Below are 16,152 nucleotides of genomic sequence, written 5' to 3'. Positions count from 1 at the left end.
CTATAAGTTTAGCATGGGCGTGCACATACATCACGTGCAGCTATTATAGTCAGTGACCCATAAACACAGAATTAAATGATAGAAATTAAGCATACAGTTGCACAAGGCTTTTGGATTTGATAATCAATCCTCAGATTTGGTGAGGAGTTGCTGTGCCTTTATCTCAACGTAGTAAGGTTCTTCAAGGACCTTGGAGTCATTAGCATCCCAAACAAATATGCCAGGGAGTGAATCACTTCGAAGGAGAATTTCGCAACCCTCAAAGAAGACCTTCTGTGATATTTTACCGGCATCGTTAGGATCAGTGCTATACCCTGCCAAGAGTTTTTTAACACTAAAGAAATCAGAAAGGCTTCTGTAGAGATTTACAAAAGCATGAGTTGTGGACACAGTCTGATCATAAAACTGGTAGTCAACCCAGTCAATATGTTCTTTGTTGTCTTTGTACAAGTTCTTGTAGTTGGTTAGAACAGGATTAGCTGGATCAGTTGAATCAGATGGAGCAATGGACACCATCATTCCTTTCCTCTTCAGGTATTCTATAATTTCTCCGATGCACTCAACAAAGCCATCAGACTCAATATGCTCATAGTTGATATCAACGCCATCAATTACGGTTTTTGTAACGCAACCGCAATCGTCCTTGTAGTCGACTTCAAGGATTTCTCTGAGTGACTTCTTGGCATTGTGAATCCATTGTAGTTTGTCTTCAGGATTGAATGGATATTTGGTGCCACGGCCTCCAATGCTTATTACCACCTTCACATTCTTATATTTTGCCTTCATTTCTTTGATTTTGACAGCACTGAAGTCACTGACATTCCAAGATGGTCTGAAATTCCCTTTGCCTCTTCCCGTACTAGGGTCGTAGTCGTCTGTGGCAAAGGCCAAAATGAAGTGAAATTCTGAAATTTTTGGATTGATGATCTCAACTGGGAATTTTGTCAATTTCGGGGAAGGCTTGGCGCCAATATATTCTCGAAAAATCTCTCCCTGCACAAAGGCTGCTGGTTCGACAGACATTGTGGGTGCCTAGTTGTAGAAACTGAGAGATAACTGGTTTTCTTAGTTTCGTGGGTTGATTGGGATAAGGCTGGTGAGAATGGCCAACTCTTGGCGCCCTTTTATAGAGCAAGCTGGTGAATGATTCTTCACTTTGTTTCTGTCTATATTCTATTTAGTATTTGTAGCATCTACATGTATGTGACGCAAAGCATCACATAATCTGCTTGCGTGGCCTTGCTTTTGTCACACAATAAAAAAAACAGTTTACCCCCGAGACACGTTACGTGATGAAGGCCATAATAATAATATTGTAATTGTAATTTTCTTTGATGATTCGCTGCACTGTTTGCATTAATTGTATATTCATTCTGCATCTACCTGCAATGCAATGACAAATATTATACTAGATTGACTGAATATCTACACTTTGTGAACAAAGTTATAAAATTATCGTTGCCTTGCAAGATGTTAGTTAAGTTCATGCAATGGTTGTTACGTAATTTAAAATCATTACATCGCTGTTTTTCATTAATAGATTGTAAAGACCCGTTCTGCATGTCGGTTTGCACATGCTGTACCTACCTATGGTGATAAATATATCAAGTTAAGATGTTCATTTCTGAAAAATCAGTTTAGCTTTTGTTATATACAATGTATTGTTTTTAATGTTGTTACAGAGACCAGTAAACACTAAAAATAGCATTAATACCTATACTATGCATCTCTCCTGTAAATAAACTTAATTAATTTCATGCATTTTATTTAAAAGTGGTTTGGATGTGAAGCTATGGGCTTTGCTACCCACCTGGATTTTCAATTTTTCTTTTCACATGAGGGAGGTGATTTGACACATTCTCATATTACTCCTTCTAAGAAATAACAATCCATCAACATAGTAAATTTATAAAGAAAAAAATTTCTTCTTGACTTAACATTCTTTTCAATCGCATGATATACTAAATTAATATAAAATAAGGTGAAGCATGTTATTATTCTCCATAAATATTCTTAAAATTTTTTTTGTCTTCTAAATCTCTTGTACAAGTTTTAGTTAGAGAAAATTACAGTTGAAGTTTATGAGGAATAAAACCTATAAATAAAATATTTTACCAACTGGTAACGGATCATGATAGAACTTCTTATATATCATGCATTTCAATTTATTATTTCTCTTCTATGCATATATATATATATATTTGTAAATTTTCAGAAATAATTTCAAATCATTTTGTATATGAACTCCTTAGTACTGTGATGCAAAGCATGACATAACTTGCTTACAACACGCAGGATTGTTTTTGTCATGCATTGGAGACCAAATTTAATTAAGAAATTGCATTAATTTAATAAACGGGTAGTGAAGTTATATATATTTTGTCAAGAAATTTAATTACTTTTGCAAAACAATCCGGCTCAGATCTGCACCAAGCGCTAGCTGCTTAGATTCCTAACAATACTTTTTTCTTTTTAATTTCGGCATGTGTTGCATTTATGTGGTAAGTTTACAATAATAGATATTATGTAAGGATGACTAATTATAATGCTGGTCCACCATTTTATATCTTACAGTAATAAATTTGCAGTTGCCAAAATATAAAATTAACACAAAATTCTTGAAACAAATATGTGCTAATTAATTGGTTTACATAAAACATAGTTATATATATATATATATATATATATGGATCGGTATTGTTCTGATTTCGAAGTAGAAGAAACTTACAAATATAGTAGAACTTCTTGTACAATCTTTCAAGAAAATTGGAACCTTACAATAAAAACTTTAGAAGGATTTTTCTTAAGACTATTGGAATTGGTCATTTACTCGTGCTTTCAAATGAGCTTGAGCTTACAATTTATAGCGTAAAAATTTACTATTCTAAGATTCCTTCTTATCTGGTGATGTCCTTGATTTCTTGCAATTATTTCTTCTTTTTTCATGTCCATTGTCTTCTAGTGCAATTATTTATTCTTTTGTGAAATCCGTTGTCAAGTTTTCTTTTGCTTTAGTCTTTTCACTTCTTCTTTTGTCAAATCTTCTTTTGCTTTAGTCTTATATTGTCTTCTATAGAGATATTCCGTAACAGTCATCTCCATTATCAAAAAAGTCATAGTCATCATCTTCGACTGGACTTAAACTTCTCCGATCTTTTTCTGATGTAATACTTGTGACTTCTGGTGAAATAGTTTCAATAATTTTCTTGAATTCTTCTTCTGAACCTGCTGCACTTAGACTGGCTAAAAATCTTGCCTTCTGCTGAAGAAATTCTTGAGTCTATTTTTCTTTAAGAGTTTCTTTAGTAAGCTTGGGACTTTGAACATTATTTTGTATCCATTGATTGATTTTTGTAGTTTCCAGAAGATTGAGATCGAAATTGATCACCACTTGACCTTTATGGTTCGGATTAATAATTGGACTGATGAATCATATTCTAATTTTGCTAAATCATATTGCCACATCATTATCCAAGAAATTCCTTGTGATGCAATAAAATAGATAAACTTGTATGGTTCTGGGAAGCTGACTTTTTCAGAAAAAAGCTTGAAAGCTTTTTGTGCCTTTTCTGGTAATATTTCGTGAACTGGTCCAAAGTTGTGGAACCATGCAGAAAACCATTTTGGGAAATGTAAAGAAATCCCCTTCCTGAACCAAATAAACCAGGAATGGGTGTCTGATCTAACGAAAAGAAACTTTTCCCATGCTTTAATGTAATCAAAATAGTTATATTGTACTAGCTGATATTATATGGTAAATCTATGATAGCAATACAAATGTTGCCCCCATTCTTTTGGAGTCAATATTTGGCAGATTTTGAATCTTAAAAAAATTATTTCTTGTTTCTCATTTTTCTTATGAGTTAATTCTATAGACTTTGAATCAATAAGAATTAGCTCATAGAATTCTCTTTTTTGTTCAGAAGAGGATGGGACAACATGACAATTTAGTGGAAATAGTCTTCTTGCTATCTCAGTACGATTTAATTTGAACCATTCTAGCTCTATCTCCATTAAGGATAACCCATAGAGTTTCTCATAGTATTCTGGTGTTTAGTTTGTTTTTCTATAGGCTTCTGATATATTTGTTCAGCTCATTGGAGTAGCTTTCTAGTCTGACTTGGTTGGGAAGGTTGATTTTGCAAAGTTTGAGCAGGCTTAGCTAAAACTGTGAATCTGATTGGTAGAGATGGTTGGACTGGCTTTATGGTTGTCTGTAAAATTTGTAAACTGGTCATGAGTTTTTTATCTTTATCTTTGACTGGTGTTTTTGGTAGTTCTGGTTCATTCTTTTTTGGTATGGCATAGTCTGAGCTAGTCATTTTTGACATTTTTCCTGTAAAAATTCACTTGTTAAATAATCTGGTGAAAAGGTTTTTTCTCCTTTAATATGTTGTATCTCAAAATCAAAGTTAAATAATAATGTTTGCCATCTGGTGAAAATATGTTTTGAGACTAAGTTTTAGACATCTTTTTGTAAAACAGAAGGGGCTATTTTGCAGTCAGATCTTACTAAAAATCTTTTGTTGAATAAATCATCTTGAAATTTTTGAATGCATAAAACAATGCTTAAAATTTCTTTTTTAACAGTAGAATATTTTTGTTGTGCAGGATGCCATATTCCTGAGTAATATCTTATAACTTGTTCTATTGTAGATTCTGGTAATTTTTGTTTAAGAATTCCCCCATATCCTAAATCTGAGGCATTTGTTTCTACAATCAATCAGGCTGAAGGATCTGGTATTCCTAGATAAAGGAGACTTTTGACTAATACTTTTACTTGTTGAACTATTTTGGTCATCTCTTCATCCCATAGTTGGGGATTTTTCCTAAGACGTTTATATAAAGGAGCACATATTGTTCTAATATTTGGTAAAAAATCTGCTACATAATTTAAACATCCTAGAAACCTTTGTAATTGAGTTTTGTCTTTTAATTGGTCTGAAAATTTATCAGCAAATTCTATAAACCTTTGTATTGGTGTTTTGTGCCTTGATAAATATTAAATCCTAAAAATCTAATTTTTTCTTGAAATAATTATATTTTTTTAGCTGATACACACAATCCATTTTGTTTAATTAACTCTATAAATTTATTTAAATATTGTATATGTTGATTATTTCTTTTGAAAAGATTAATCCATCATCTAAATAAACTATTGAGAAATTCATATATGGATAAAATATATTATTCATGATTTCTTGGAACTCACTTGGAGCATTCTTTAATCCTTGGGCCATTACATTCCACTCAAAATGTCCAAATGGTACCACGAAAGCTGTTTTATACCTATCTTGTTCTTTTACAGATATTTGATAATATACTGATTTCATATCAAATTTTGAAAATATATTAGCATTAATTAATCTTTTGATTAAATCTTGTTTATTAGGTATAGGATATATAATCCATTTTAATACTTTATTAAGGGGTTTATAATTTATTACTAATCTTGGAGCTCCTCTTTCTTGTTCTGAGGCTTTATTTACATAGAACCCAGTACAACTCCAAGACAATTTTGAAGGTCTAATTAACCCTTTTTCTAAATATTCTTCTAATTCTTGTTTACAAAATTTCAATTGTTCTTCATTCATTTGTATTGGTCTAGCTTTGGTAGGTATATTTGTTTCATCAAATCCTTCTTTATATGGTAATTCTATCTCATATTTTTTTCTATGGTGAAATGCTATAGGATTTAGATTACAAATTTCTTTTGTAATTCTTTTTTTCAAAATCTTGTATAATTTTTTTAATTTTTTCATTTTTTAATTGTTCTTCAATTCTTCTATATTTTATTTCTTTATTTATAAAATTAATTTATTTTGGTTTCCTTTCTATTTGATTTATTCTAGTTATTGATGTTTCTTGTATTAAATTTAATTCTCTAATCTTTGGTGATTGTAAAAATTTAAATTTTATTTCTCTATCTGGTATTACTTTACTAATAATTTCTGTACTATTGATTTCACATGGGTATAATAATGTTAAAAATGGAGTTCCTAGAATTATTTTGTTTTCTATGTTTTTTACTAATATGAAAGATGTGGTAAAGCATATTTTGTTTTTACAAATCTTTCCTTTTGAAAGTTTATAATTTATATTAAGCTTATTTCCTCCAGCTACTAATAATTGTTCTATAGTTTTTTCATAATATTTTGTGAGTTTTACTCCTTCTTGTATACAATTTACATCTGCTCCTGAGTCTATTAATGCTATCAAACTGAATTTTTCTTGTTCTACTATTAATGTTATTTCACACCACCATTTATGTGAAGTGATTAATGTTAATAATTCTAAATTAAATATATCTGGTTGATCCTTTATACCTGATGTACTAGTTTGATTTTCTTGTGATCTTAAAATTTCTTTTCCTTCTAAAGACAATAGTCTAATTTCTAAATCTTTTTGATATTCTTTTAATTCTTTTACTTCTGTTTTTAGATTTACTATTTCTTTTTGTAAATTTTTTATAGTTGTTTGTTGACTAGGAGTTCTAAACCTATCAAAAACTTCTGACATTTCTATAGGTTTAATTACTACTTCTTGTGGTTCTTCTCTAGTTACAAACTCATTAAGTTTTTTGATAAATTCTGTCTTTAAAGGTCCTTTTTCAAGGCCTTCTATTATTGTTATTAAGGATTGAATTTGGTCTCTGGTTATAGTATTAATTTGTGGGATTTTACAATCATCACAATTACATAATCCTGATCCTAAACAAAAGTCTTGTTCTTCTTCTGATTCTTCTGAAGTATTATCTAGTTGGTAGATTTCATTTTCTTGTGTATTTTCATCTTTAAATTCGTTATCTGAAAATTTAAGTTCTGGCTCAGAGTTGATTAATACTGAATAAAGCACTTGTTTAAGTTCTTCACTTTCAAAAGAGTTAATTTTCTTTTCAACTCTACATTTGTCAGCGCGGTGTCCGTATTTACCGCACTTACAACAGTTTTCTTTAAATTGGTTACTAGTATTATTATTATTTTGTTGTTTAGGAGTATTCTTTTTATATGATTTTTTGTAGGGGTTTTTCTTATATGGTGTCTTTTGATAAGTTGAAGAATTTTGATTTTGTTTTCTTTTATTATTTTTTCTAATTATTCTACTAGGATCTTGTATAGGTCATATTCCATACTGTGCACAGAAGCTTCCTAACTCTACTTTTCCTATTATTTCTTGTTTTCTAATTTGATTTTGTAATTTTATATCTCCACATATTTTTATTCTTGTATCTATTGCAAAGCCATGTAATTGTCCTAAGGTTAATGTTCTGTAATCTACATGTTCTCCTAATCTATTTTTGATATTTTCTAAGACTTTTGCTGCAAATAAGGAAGGAATTCCACAAATAAACCTTTCTTTCCAATATGGCTCATTAGCGTCCTCTAACATCATTACTTTTGACATAAACATATCCCTATACCAGGTATAATCAGTCATAGTTGGACAGCTAAGCTTATGTAATTGTTCTCTTATTCTTTCTCTAAATACTATAGGGTCTCCTGTAAAATGTAATAATATTGTATAGATGAGTGTTACAACAGCATCTTGTTTATTATTTTCTTGTTTAACATGTCCTAATATAAATTCTCTATCTGCAGGGGTTACATAGTTGTCCCACCAACCCCTTAATACTCTATCAGAAGCATTTTTCATCTTGTAGGCGGTAGCCGCCATAGCCATTTGTTGTGTAATATCAAAGATTTGTTGTTCAGAAGCACCATCAATATTCCATTCTACAATGTCATTGCCTCCATAAGAGTTTTGTACAAAGTGTGGCCTATTTTCTAAGGCAACATCTAGTAGTGACGGTCTTTTATAATAATGTTTTATTTTTAGATGTTCATAAATTTTATTAATTTCTAAGGTATTTATTGTTTGTTTATCTATACTTAACTTTGCTATTTTTATTTTTATTTCTTCTATATCTAATTCAAGTCCGGATTTCTTTCCTAATTCTTTCATAGCTTGTGCGGACATAGTAGTAATTGGATATATTGGTTTATCTAAATAATGTAATTTTTTAATATTATTATCACTACTAGAATTTTCTTTATTATTTTCTATCCTATTTAATTGATTAGTCATTAAATTTATTATTATGTTAGAATAATTTAATTGTTGATGTATTTTATTTATATCTTTTTTATTTATTGGTTCATTATTTTCATTAGTCTTTTTGTAAGGGCTAGCTTTTACTTCTTCATTTTCTACTTGTATTTTTATTTGTTCTAGAAGAGGATATTCTGCTTCTATTATTTTTTCAGTAGTAGTTTTCCATATATTTTTTATTTTTTGTAAAGGATTTATTTCCTTGTTAAATGGATAATCTATATTGTTTCTATTACAATATTTTTCCTTCCAAGGGAAAAAATAGGTATTTATTTGTATTTCTTCTAGGTATTTATAAAATTTTTCTCTAATTTTTGTCCTTTGTTGTTGGTTGAATGTTTCCATTAACCAGGCTTTTCTATCTATGTTGTGTTCTCCATCAATATCTTCTTTAATCCATTCCTTATCTATAATAAAAGGTTCAATCTTTTCTATTGTATTTAAGACTTGGGAAGGTGTTGGACTATAATTTATCTCAGAATTTTGATCATAAACTGGAATAGATACTCTTGGTCTAGTTATGTTGTCTATTTTGGTTAGGTCTATATCTACTGTTGATCCGCTAATAGAGTGTCTTGAAGGTTCTCTAATAGTGAATGGTTGTGTTATGCGAATAGATTTGAACCTATTCATTCTGAGTCTAAACCTTTCTGGTTCTTCTATAATATCTTTTATTTCTGTATTTTCTTGTTTAATAGAAGAGGGTTCTTCAAAAACTCATTCTTCTGGTATTTTTAATTGGTCATGTCTTAATCTTTTAGGTATTTATACTAAACTTCTATTTAAATTAGCTTGTATAACTACAGTTTCATCTTTATTAATTTGTCTATTTGCTTTAAATCCATAAGGGATCTTGGTAATTTTTTAATAAACTCTATAGATCACATGAAATGGATCAAATGAATCATCTACGATATGTTCTTTTATTTTGGTAAATATTTTTATGGCTTTAGATGTTTTTTCATTATCTAAAGACATTGATATATTGGGATAACAGTTAAAGAAAACTGGCCCGTCATATAGGTTGCTTTCTAAAGCTGCTATTATTGAATCACTTTTGTTGTGTAGTTTCATATCTCTTAATAATACAAGTATAGGGAGATCTACTCCTATCTTAAAATTTGGTTTTACTGCTAGTTGAATTAATCCTATATGAATAAATTTAAAACCTTCTTGTCTATGGTTCTGTATAAGTTGATCTTCTAAGAGTTGAATTGTACTATTTAGTTTTGTTCTAGGATAAGAATATTCTATTTTGTGGATCTGTTCATAATTATTTCTAAAGGACCAACCAAATCTATCTTTATAAACATCCTTTTCTTTAATTATAGGTATTGACCAATCATGTAAAGATTTTTCTATATCATCTATGGTAATTTGTTGTGGTGTTGTTGAAGAAGAGGAAACTATTTGTGAAGAGGAAGAATTTTCATCTTCTGCTCTCATTACTCTTGTAATTATCTCTATGTTTTTACCTAGAGCTAGATTACTCATTGTTCTTAATAAATTCTCCATCTTGAATCTTAAAGGTTACGGGAACACCAAGGTTTACCAACAGTTTTACTACCCACGCTCAGGACTTACTACCGAGAACACCCTCCAGGCTTACCAACGTATACACAGCTCTCACTGTTACCCATTTAGATTCTAAATAACAAACTTATATAGAACAAGTTATAATTGACTCAAGATATAGCAGAAGAAGATTACAAGATTAATGATATGCATATAATTAAAATTCAAGCTCTTGACAAAACTTTCAAATCCTTTTTATTTTCTTTAATGTCTAAAAGAAGAAGTTTCTTTTGAATACTATTCTGAGTTTGATAAATAAATTTTCTAATTTATCTTAATTTTCTTCTTATATCAACAGGATGATAAAATTCAAGTTCTCCAAAATCATATATATATAATAAGGCATAATCAGTATTAACCTCTCTCTCCCCTCTTGAAATCAAAACCCATTTAGGCTCTGATACCAGTTTGGTGAGGATCGGTATTGTTCTAATTTCAAAGTAGAAGAAAACATAAACATAATGATGAAAGTTAATAGAAAAAAAAAATTTGAAGGTCTCGTGGAGAGTTAAATGACATAACTTAAAAGGACAAAATTTTACTTTCATTTATATCTAACAAATTCAATTCAAATAATTATAGTTTAAATAAATATTTTAGCACATCTAGCATGAAAATTGCCATACATCCTAGTTACCCTTTTCAGTTTCATTATCCTTGAAACATTTTTAATCAATATTTACACCGATAGTAAATACACATGTAACCTAGTTTTTTTTTTTCATATTTTATTTTCTAAGGTTTTATGAATTTTCCAACTAATTTTAAGAGTTAGATAATTTAAAGACTTTGTTTAATTTAACTCAAATAATATTAAAGATACAAATAAAATAAAGAAAAGAAAAAGTTATCATGTTCTAATAATTTTCAACTCATCAATAGATGATAAAGTGATATCATAAGAAAAGTTATTATGTCGCGTGTTATCAACACACCGAAACTAGAATAAAATAAGATAAGTTATCATAATTTTTGGTGATAAATTGAAGCAAAACAAGTTACCGTGGAAATAAAAATTTTAGTCGACGTGCTTGAAAATAGCAGCATCCTTGTCACCTTATTTTTATTGAAGAAGTACGTTAATGATCATGTGTTAGGTTCGAAATTTAACTCACTCTTCATTTAATGCTTCCCTTGAGTTTTATCCTCGAGTGACATTTTTGACGAAAGGGGTGTGAACATGCATGGTGGAAATTCGCTAGGTATAGTAGCAGGGAAATGAAATGGAGAAACAAATTCACTCAAAACGCGACAATACAAGACAACCAAGAAATCATACTTAGACAAGCAAGCCACACAGGTTGGGTCTTATTAAGAATAAGTAGCAGACTAATCAATCTATAAGCAAACATAGCACGGTGTGTTATAGCTTGTGACCCGTACGTAAAATGAAAGAAATTAAACATAGAGATGGGATAAGAGTTTTTAATTTACTCCTTATCACACTTAGTGAGGAGCTCTTGAGCCAACTTTTCAAAGTAGAAAGGAGGGTGATCATCTGCGGAGTAATTAGCGTTCCAAACAAAAATGCCAGGGAGGAATTGGCATTTGATGAGGTCTTCGCAGGCCTTAAGAAAGTCCTCTGGTGATATCTGATTATCCTTGTCATTTGGATCAGTGCTGTATCCTGCTAAGAGTTTATCTTTGAAGACATCTGATAGGTCACGGTACAACTTTTCAAACTCACACTTTGAGGACAAACACTGATCATAGAACTGGTAATCGACCCAGTTAATGTGGCATTTTTGTTCCTTGTACAATGTCTTGTATTGCGATAGCACGGGAGCTGATGGAGCAATGGACACCACATTGATTAGTCCATCCTTCTTCAGGTATTCTATAACTTCACCAATGCACTGAACAAAGTCATCAGACTTAATATGCTCATAATTAATATCAATTCCATCAATTACAGTAATGCAGCTGCATGGGTCCTTGTAGTCTTGGATGATGGCTTTGAGCGAAGCCTTGGCATTGTCAATCCATTTTTGTTGCTGAATAGGATTAAATGGAAATTTGATGCCACGACCTCCGATACTTATTACCACCTTTGCATTCTTATGCTCTCTCTTCAGCTCCTTGATCTTTTCAGTACTAAACTCTTGCACGTTCCAAGTAGGCGTGAACTTTCCAGTGCCTCTTCCATCGCACCCATACTCCTCTGTGGCAAAGGCCAGAATGAAGTGGAATTCTGATATTTCTGGATTGATTATGTCAGGGAAATCATGTAATCCCGGGCATGACATGGGACCAATGTATTCCCGAAAAATAGTTGGCTTCACAACGGTGTTCAAAGACATTGTGATGATTGGAGAATTTAAAGGATATATGCCCAGCTAGTTTAGCTCTTGTTTTGTGGGTTTGGATCGACGAGGGTGGTCGGAATGCTCATCTCCTGACACCCTTTTATAGAGCTTAATTAGGGCCCGGGGCCAGCTTCTTAATTTTGTTGTATTGTGCATTATAATTAATAATAATTCTGCATATGCAATCACTTTAAATTTCGTGAGCATCTTCGTAAGATGCAAAACATGACATAATCTGCATACGTAAGCCTGTTTTTGTCATACAGTAAAAAATATTTATTTATGAAATAAATGAGTACTGTAATGAAGTTATTTTATTCTGTCTATAAATTTATTTATTTTTTCACATCGATCATGTGGCTGGGATCTACACATAGTTGTTTAGATTCATTGTACATACATTTATTCAAAAAGAATATAGATCTCCATCTTAATTTCTGCGTAACGTTTGGTACATTAAACGTGCCACAAATGGATATTGTATAACCGATGACTAAACGTTATCGTTGGCAGCGATTAAATACGCATGTGAAATTGTTTTAATGACTGGCGATAGATCACGGTGGAACTTGGTATCATGCATTTCGATTCCTTAATTCTTGCCATCTAGATTTGCAGATATATAATTATTCGTGAATTTTCAGAAATGATTTCGGATCGTTTTGTCTATGAAGTCCAGAGTAATATAATGCAAGGCATAACATAATTTGCTTACGTAATATTGTTTTTGCATGTCATGCGATGGAAACCCAATTTAATAAAGAAATTTCATTCATTTAATAAATGTTTAGGGAAGTTATATATTGTCCAGTCAGGAAATTTAATTACTTTTGCAAATCAATCATGTGGGTCAAGCTGCTTAAATTCCTAACAATAGTTTTTCCGTTTTAATTTCGACATGCATTAAATTTATGTGGTAAGTGTGCAAAAATATATATTATGTACGGATCATTTCATTCGAAACATATGTAAGCGTTCTCATCTATTAATAAATGTTAAACTTCCAATTTTATTTTTAATCAGTAAGTTGTCATTGTGTAATGTGAATATAATTTTAAGTCTACCTAAAATTTAAAAATAACAATACATCTCAGATAAAAATATCATTATTAACAATTTAACAAGAGTGAAATTAAATATCACAATGATGGAGTTTGATAAGAGCTGACCTCATTATTAATAACAAAACTTACGTTGTATTAGATAGAAGAAAATATTTTCTAAAGGTATGGAATTAGTTATTAAAATTAATTATAACGCGGAATACATAATCTGTATATGTGAGTTTGCTTTTGTCATATATACAATAAAAGTATTTAAACAAAATAATACATTTATTAAATATATGGGTAACATAACGAAGTTGTTTTATTCTGTCAATAAATTCAACTGATTTTGCACATCGATCGTATCCACAACTAGTTCTATAGATTCATTGTACATATATGTTTACTAGAAAATAATATAGATTTCATTCTTAATTTCTGGGTAACATTTTATACGGTAAGTGTGCAATAATGGATTTTATATAACGATGACTAAATGTGCAATAATGGATATTATTAATCATTGCTGTGCTGTTTTTGCTGCTATGCATCTCTACAAAAGTCAATTGTAATCAACTTTTGTCGACATTTGTGGCAGCAACTTGGAATGATACAGTGGTAATAGCTAACAGTGAGTTAACAACGCTAAGACACATTCATAAAATGTATAAAAAGCAAAGTTGACATCTTTAAACCCAAGAAGCCCTTTTGTTGGGACAACTCAGAAGCTATTTGATGACAAAGAGCCTGAGACAACCTAAGAAACACTACACAAATCAGAATTGAGCAAAGCTATGGAATATGAATTCAAGGCACCTATCTCTAATAAAACTTGACTTTTATCCCATATCAAGGGCAGCAGAATAGCATAGAATCAAAATGAGTCTTCAAGACTAAGTACAAGGCAGACAACATTGTAGAAAGGAAGAAGGCAAAACTAGTAGCCAAAGGATTTTAAAAAACAATAGGCTTGAACTATGTTGAGACATTCAGTCCAGCAGTCAAAGTAAACACTGTATGAATTATTTTGTCTATTGTAATTCACTTTGATTGGGAGGTTTGACAGATGGACATTAATAATGTTTTCTCAAATGGCTACCTCATGGAGGCAGTCTTCATGTACTAGTTAGAGAGTTTTAACAATACTACCAAACCACAACATGTATGCAAGTTAACAAGGGTGATCTATGAACTAAACTAGCCTCTGAGAGCCTGGTATGAAAGCTTCAAAATTTGGAGATTTCATAATACCAAAAGTGATTCATTACTATTTGGTCTTAGAGAGAAAAATGATATCACCTACTTTTTTTTCTATGTTGATGATATTATAGTGACATGGAGTAATTCTAGTATCATAATGAGCATTGTCAAGCAAATGAACCTATTGTTTACATTAAAAGATCTTAGCAAAATGAACTATATCCTTGTAGTTGAAGTGAGTAGAGACTCAAGTGGCATATACTTCAGACAAACTAAATTTAATATGAAGAATGCCTCTTCTTGTCCAACAGCTATTATTATAGGAAAATAGTTTACAACGCAAGGGAGAGAGTTAATGAAAAATTCATCCTTATTTTAAAAGGCAACTGGGGCACCTAAATATTTAATAAATGCTATACTAGAGATTGTTTATTAAGCTAATAAGTTAATACATGAGTTCCTAAATGGTCCAATATTGGCAAGGCATAAAAAGGATCTTTAGATTTCTTCAAGGAACAATCTCACTCTTCCTACTCATCAAACCTTCAATTGATCTAAACTTGATTGGATTCTCTAATGTTGATTGGGTAACTAATATGGATGATTAGAAGTCACTCGCTGGTGATTGTGTTTTCTCATGTGAAACTCTCATTAGTTGGTTTTCAAGGAAACAAAGAGTGGTGTCCAGATCAAGCACATAATCAAAAGATAGAGTATTAGCATGTCTATCTCTAGAAGTTACTTAGATCAAGGCCTTTTAAAAAGAGATTCAGCTGCCTTTACCTAGAACACCGGTCTTATGGTGTGACAATTTGAACCCTAAAGCTTAGACTTCCAATTTAGTACTTCATGCAAGATCAAAACATATAGAGACTAATGTTCACTACATTAGCAACCAAGTGCTATATAGCCAAGTTTCCATAGCTTATGTCTCCTATGCTGATCAAGTTGTATTTTGTCTTACCAGAGTCCTTACACACACTAAGTTCGCCCAACTTAAAGACAAACTCAAGATGGCGTAACCACCCACTCGTTAGACAAGGGTGGTTAAAGAATGAGTCTACAAGGTGAAATGCTATTTAATAACCTAATAAATAGTCTAGATTGTATCCAATTATAACATCATCAAATCATTCTATTTATTTTAATATCTATTAATGCTAGGAATTATGATCAATATATTTTTGATATCCCTTATTCCAGAGTTTTACAACTCCCATCACTTATATATATATATATATATATATAGAGAGAGAGAGAGAGAGAGAGAATGTGTAAACATTCAACAAAAATTTAATAAGATTATTTTCCTCAATTTCTATCGTAGATTAATAGAAATATTAATACAGCTCCTCTTATCTAAATCATTAATCGAACATAGAGGGTCGTTCATTTGGTCTAATCCCTCATTCTACTATAATTTTCAGTGTTTCCCTGTGTTAAAGGATAAGCCTTAATTAGTGTCTTTCTCGTAATTTGGAAATTAATTTGTTTAGAATGAAACCTAATCAAATGTTTAATAAAATTAACGATTTGCTAACTATAAATTAACTTGTTTTGATCTTCAATAGATATAATTAATAGTACATTAAATTATAATATACTAGATACTTCACAAAATTTTGAAACAAAAAAAATAAAAAAAAAATACAAAATAAACAAATTTAAAAAGTAACTTACAAGAGAATTGCACCAAAAGTATAACGACAGAAAAGAAACATAAATAATCGTAGTTATTTAGATAAAGAAATAGACGGCATACACTCAGGTCTTATTTAGAATATGCTTGAAGACTATAAGTTTAGCATGGGCGTGCACATACATCACGTGCAGCCATTATAGTCAGTGACCCATAAACACAGAATTAAATGATAGAAATTAAGCATACAGTTGCACAAGGCTTTTGGATTTGATAA

The 16,152-nt window shown here is 30.7% G+C and overlaps 2 protein-coding genes across 2 annotated transcripts; both read right to left on the bottom strand.

Moving 5' to 3' along the window:
* Nucleotides 1–123: 123 nt before the first annotated feature.
* On the bottom strand, nt 124–1,023 carry LOC113862435 (chitinase 2-like). The gene has a single exon (XM_027495523.1). The coding sequence runs from the start codon at nt 1,021–1,023 to the stop codon at nt 124–126; it is 900 nt and encodes a 299-aa protein (XP_027351324.1).
* A 10,091-nt stretch (nt 1,024–11,114) lies between these two features.
* On the bottom strand, nt 11,115–11,984 carry LOC113862434 (chitinase 2-like). The gene has a single exon (XM_027495522.1). The coding sequence runs from the start codon at nt 11,982–11,984 to the stop codon at nt 11,115–11,117; it is 870 nt and encodes a 289-aa protein (XP_027351323.1).
* Nucleotides 11,985–16,152: the final 4,168 nt, after the last annotated feature.

The sequence above is a fragment of the Abrus precatorius genome, unplaced genomic scaffold, assembly GCF_003935025.1.
Source record: "Abrus precatorius isolate BTA unplaced genomic scaffold, Abrus_2018 Scaffold3, whole genome shotgun sequence".
NCBI lineage: Eukaryota > Viridiplantae > Streptophyta > Magnoliopsida > Fabales > Fabaceae > Abrus > Abrus precatorius.
Note: the sequence above shows the minus strand (reverse complement) of the source record. Positions and strands in the feature narration are given on the sequence as shown.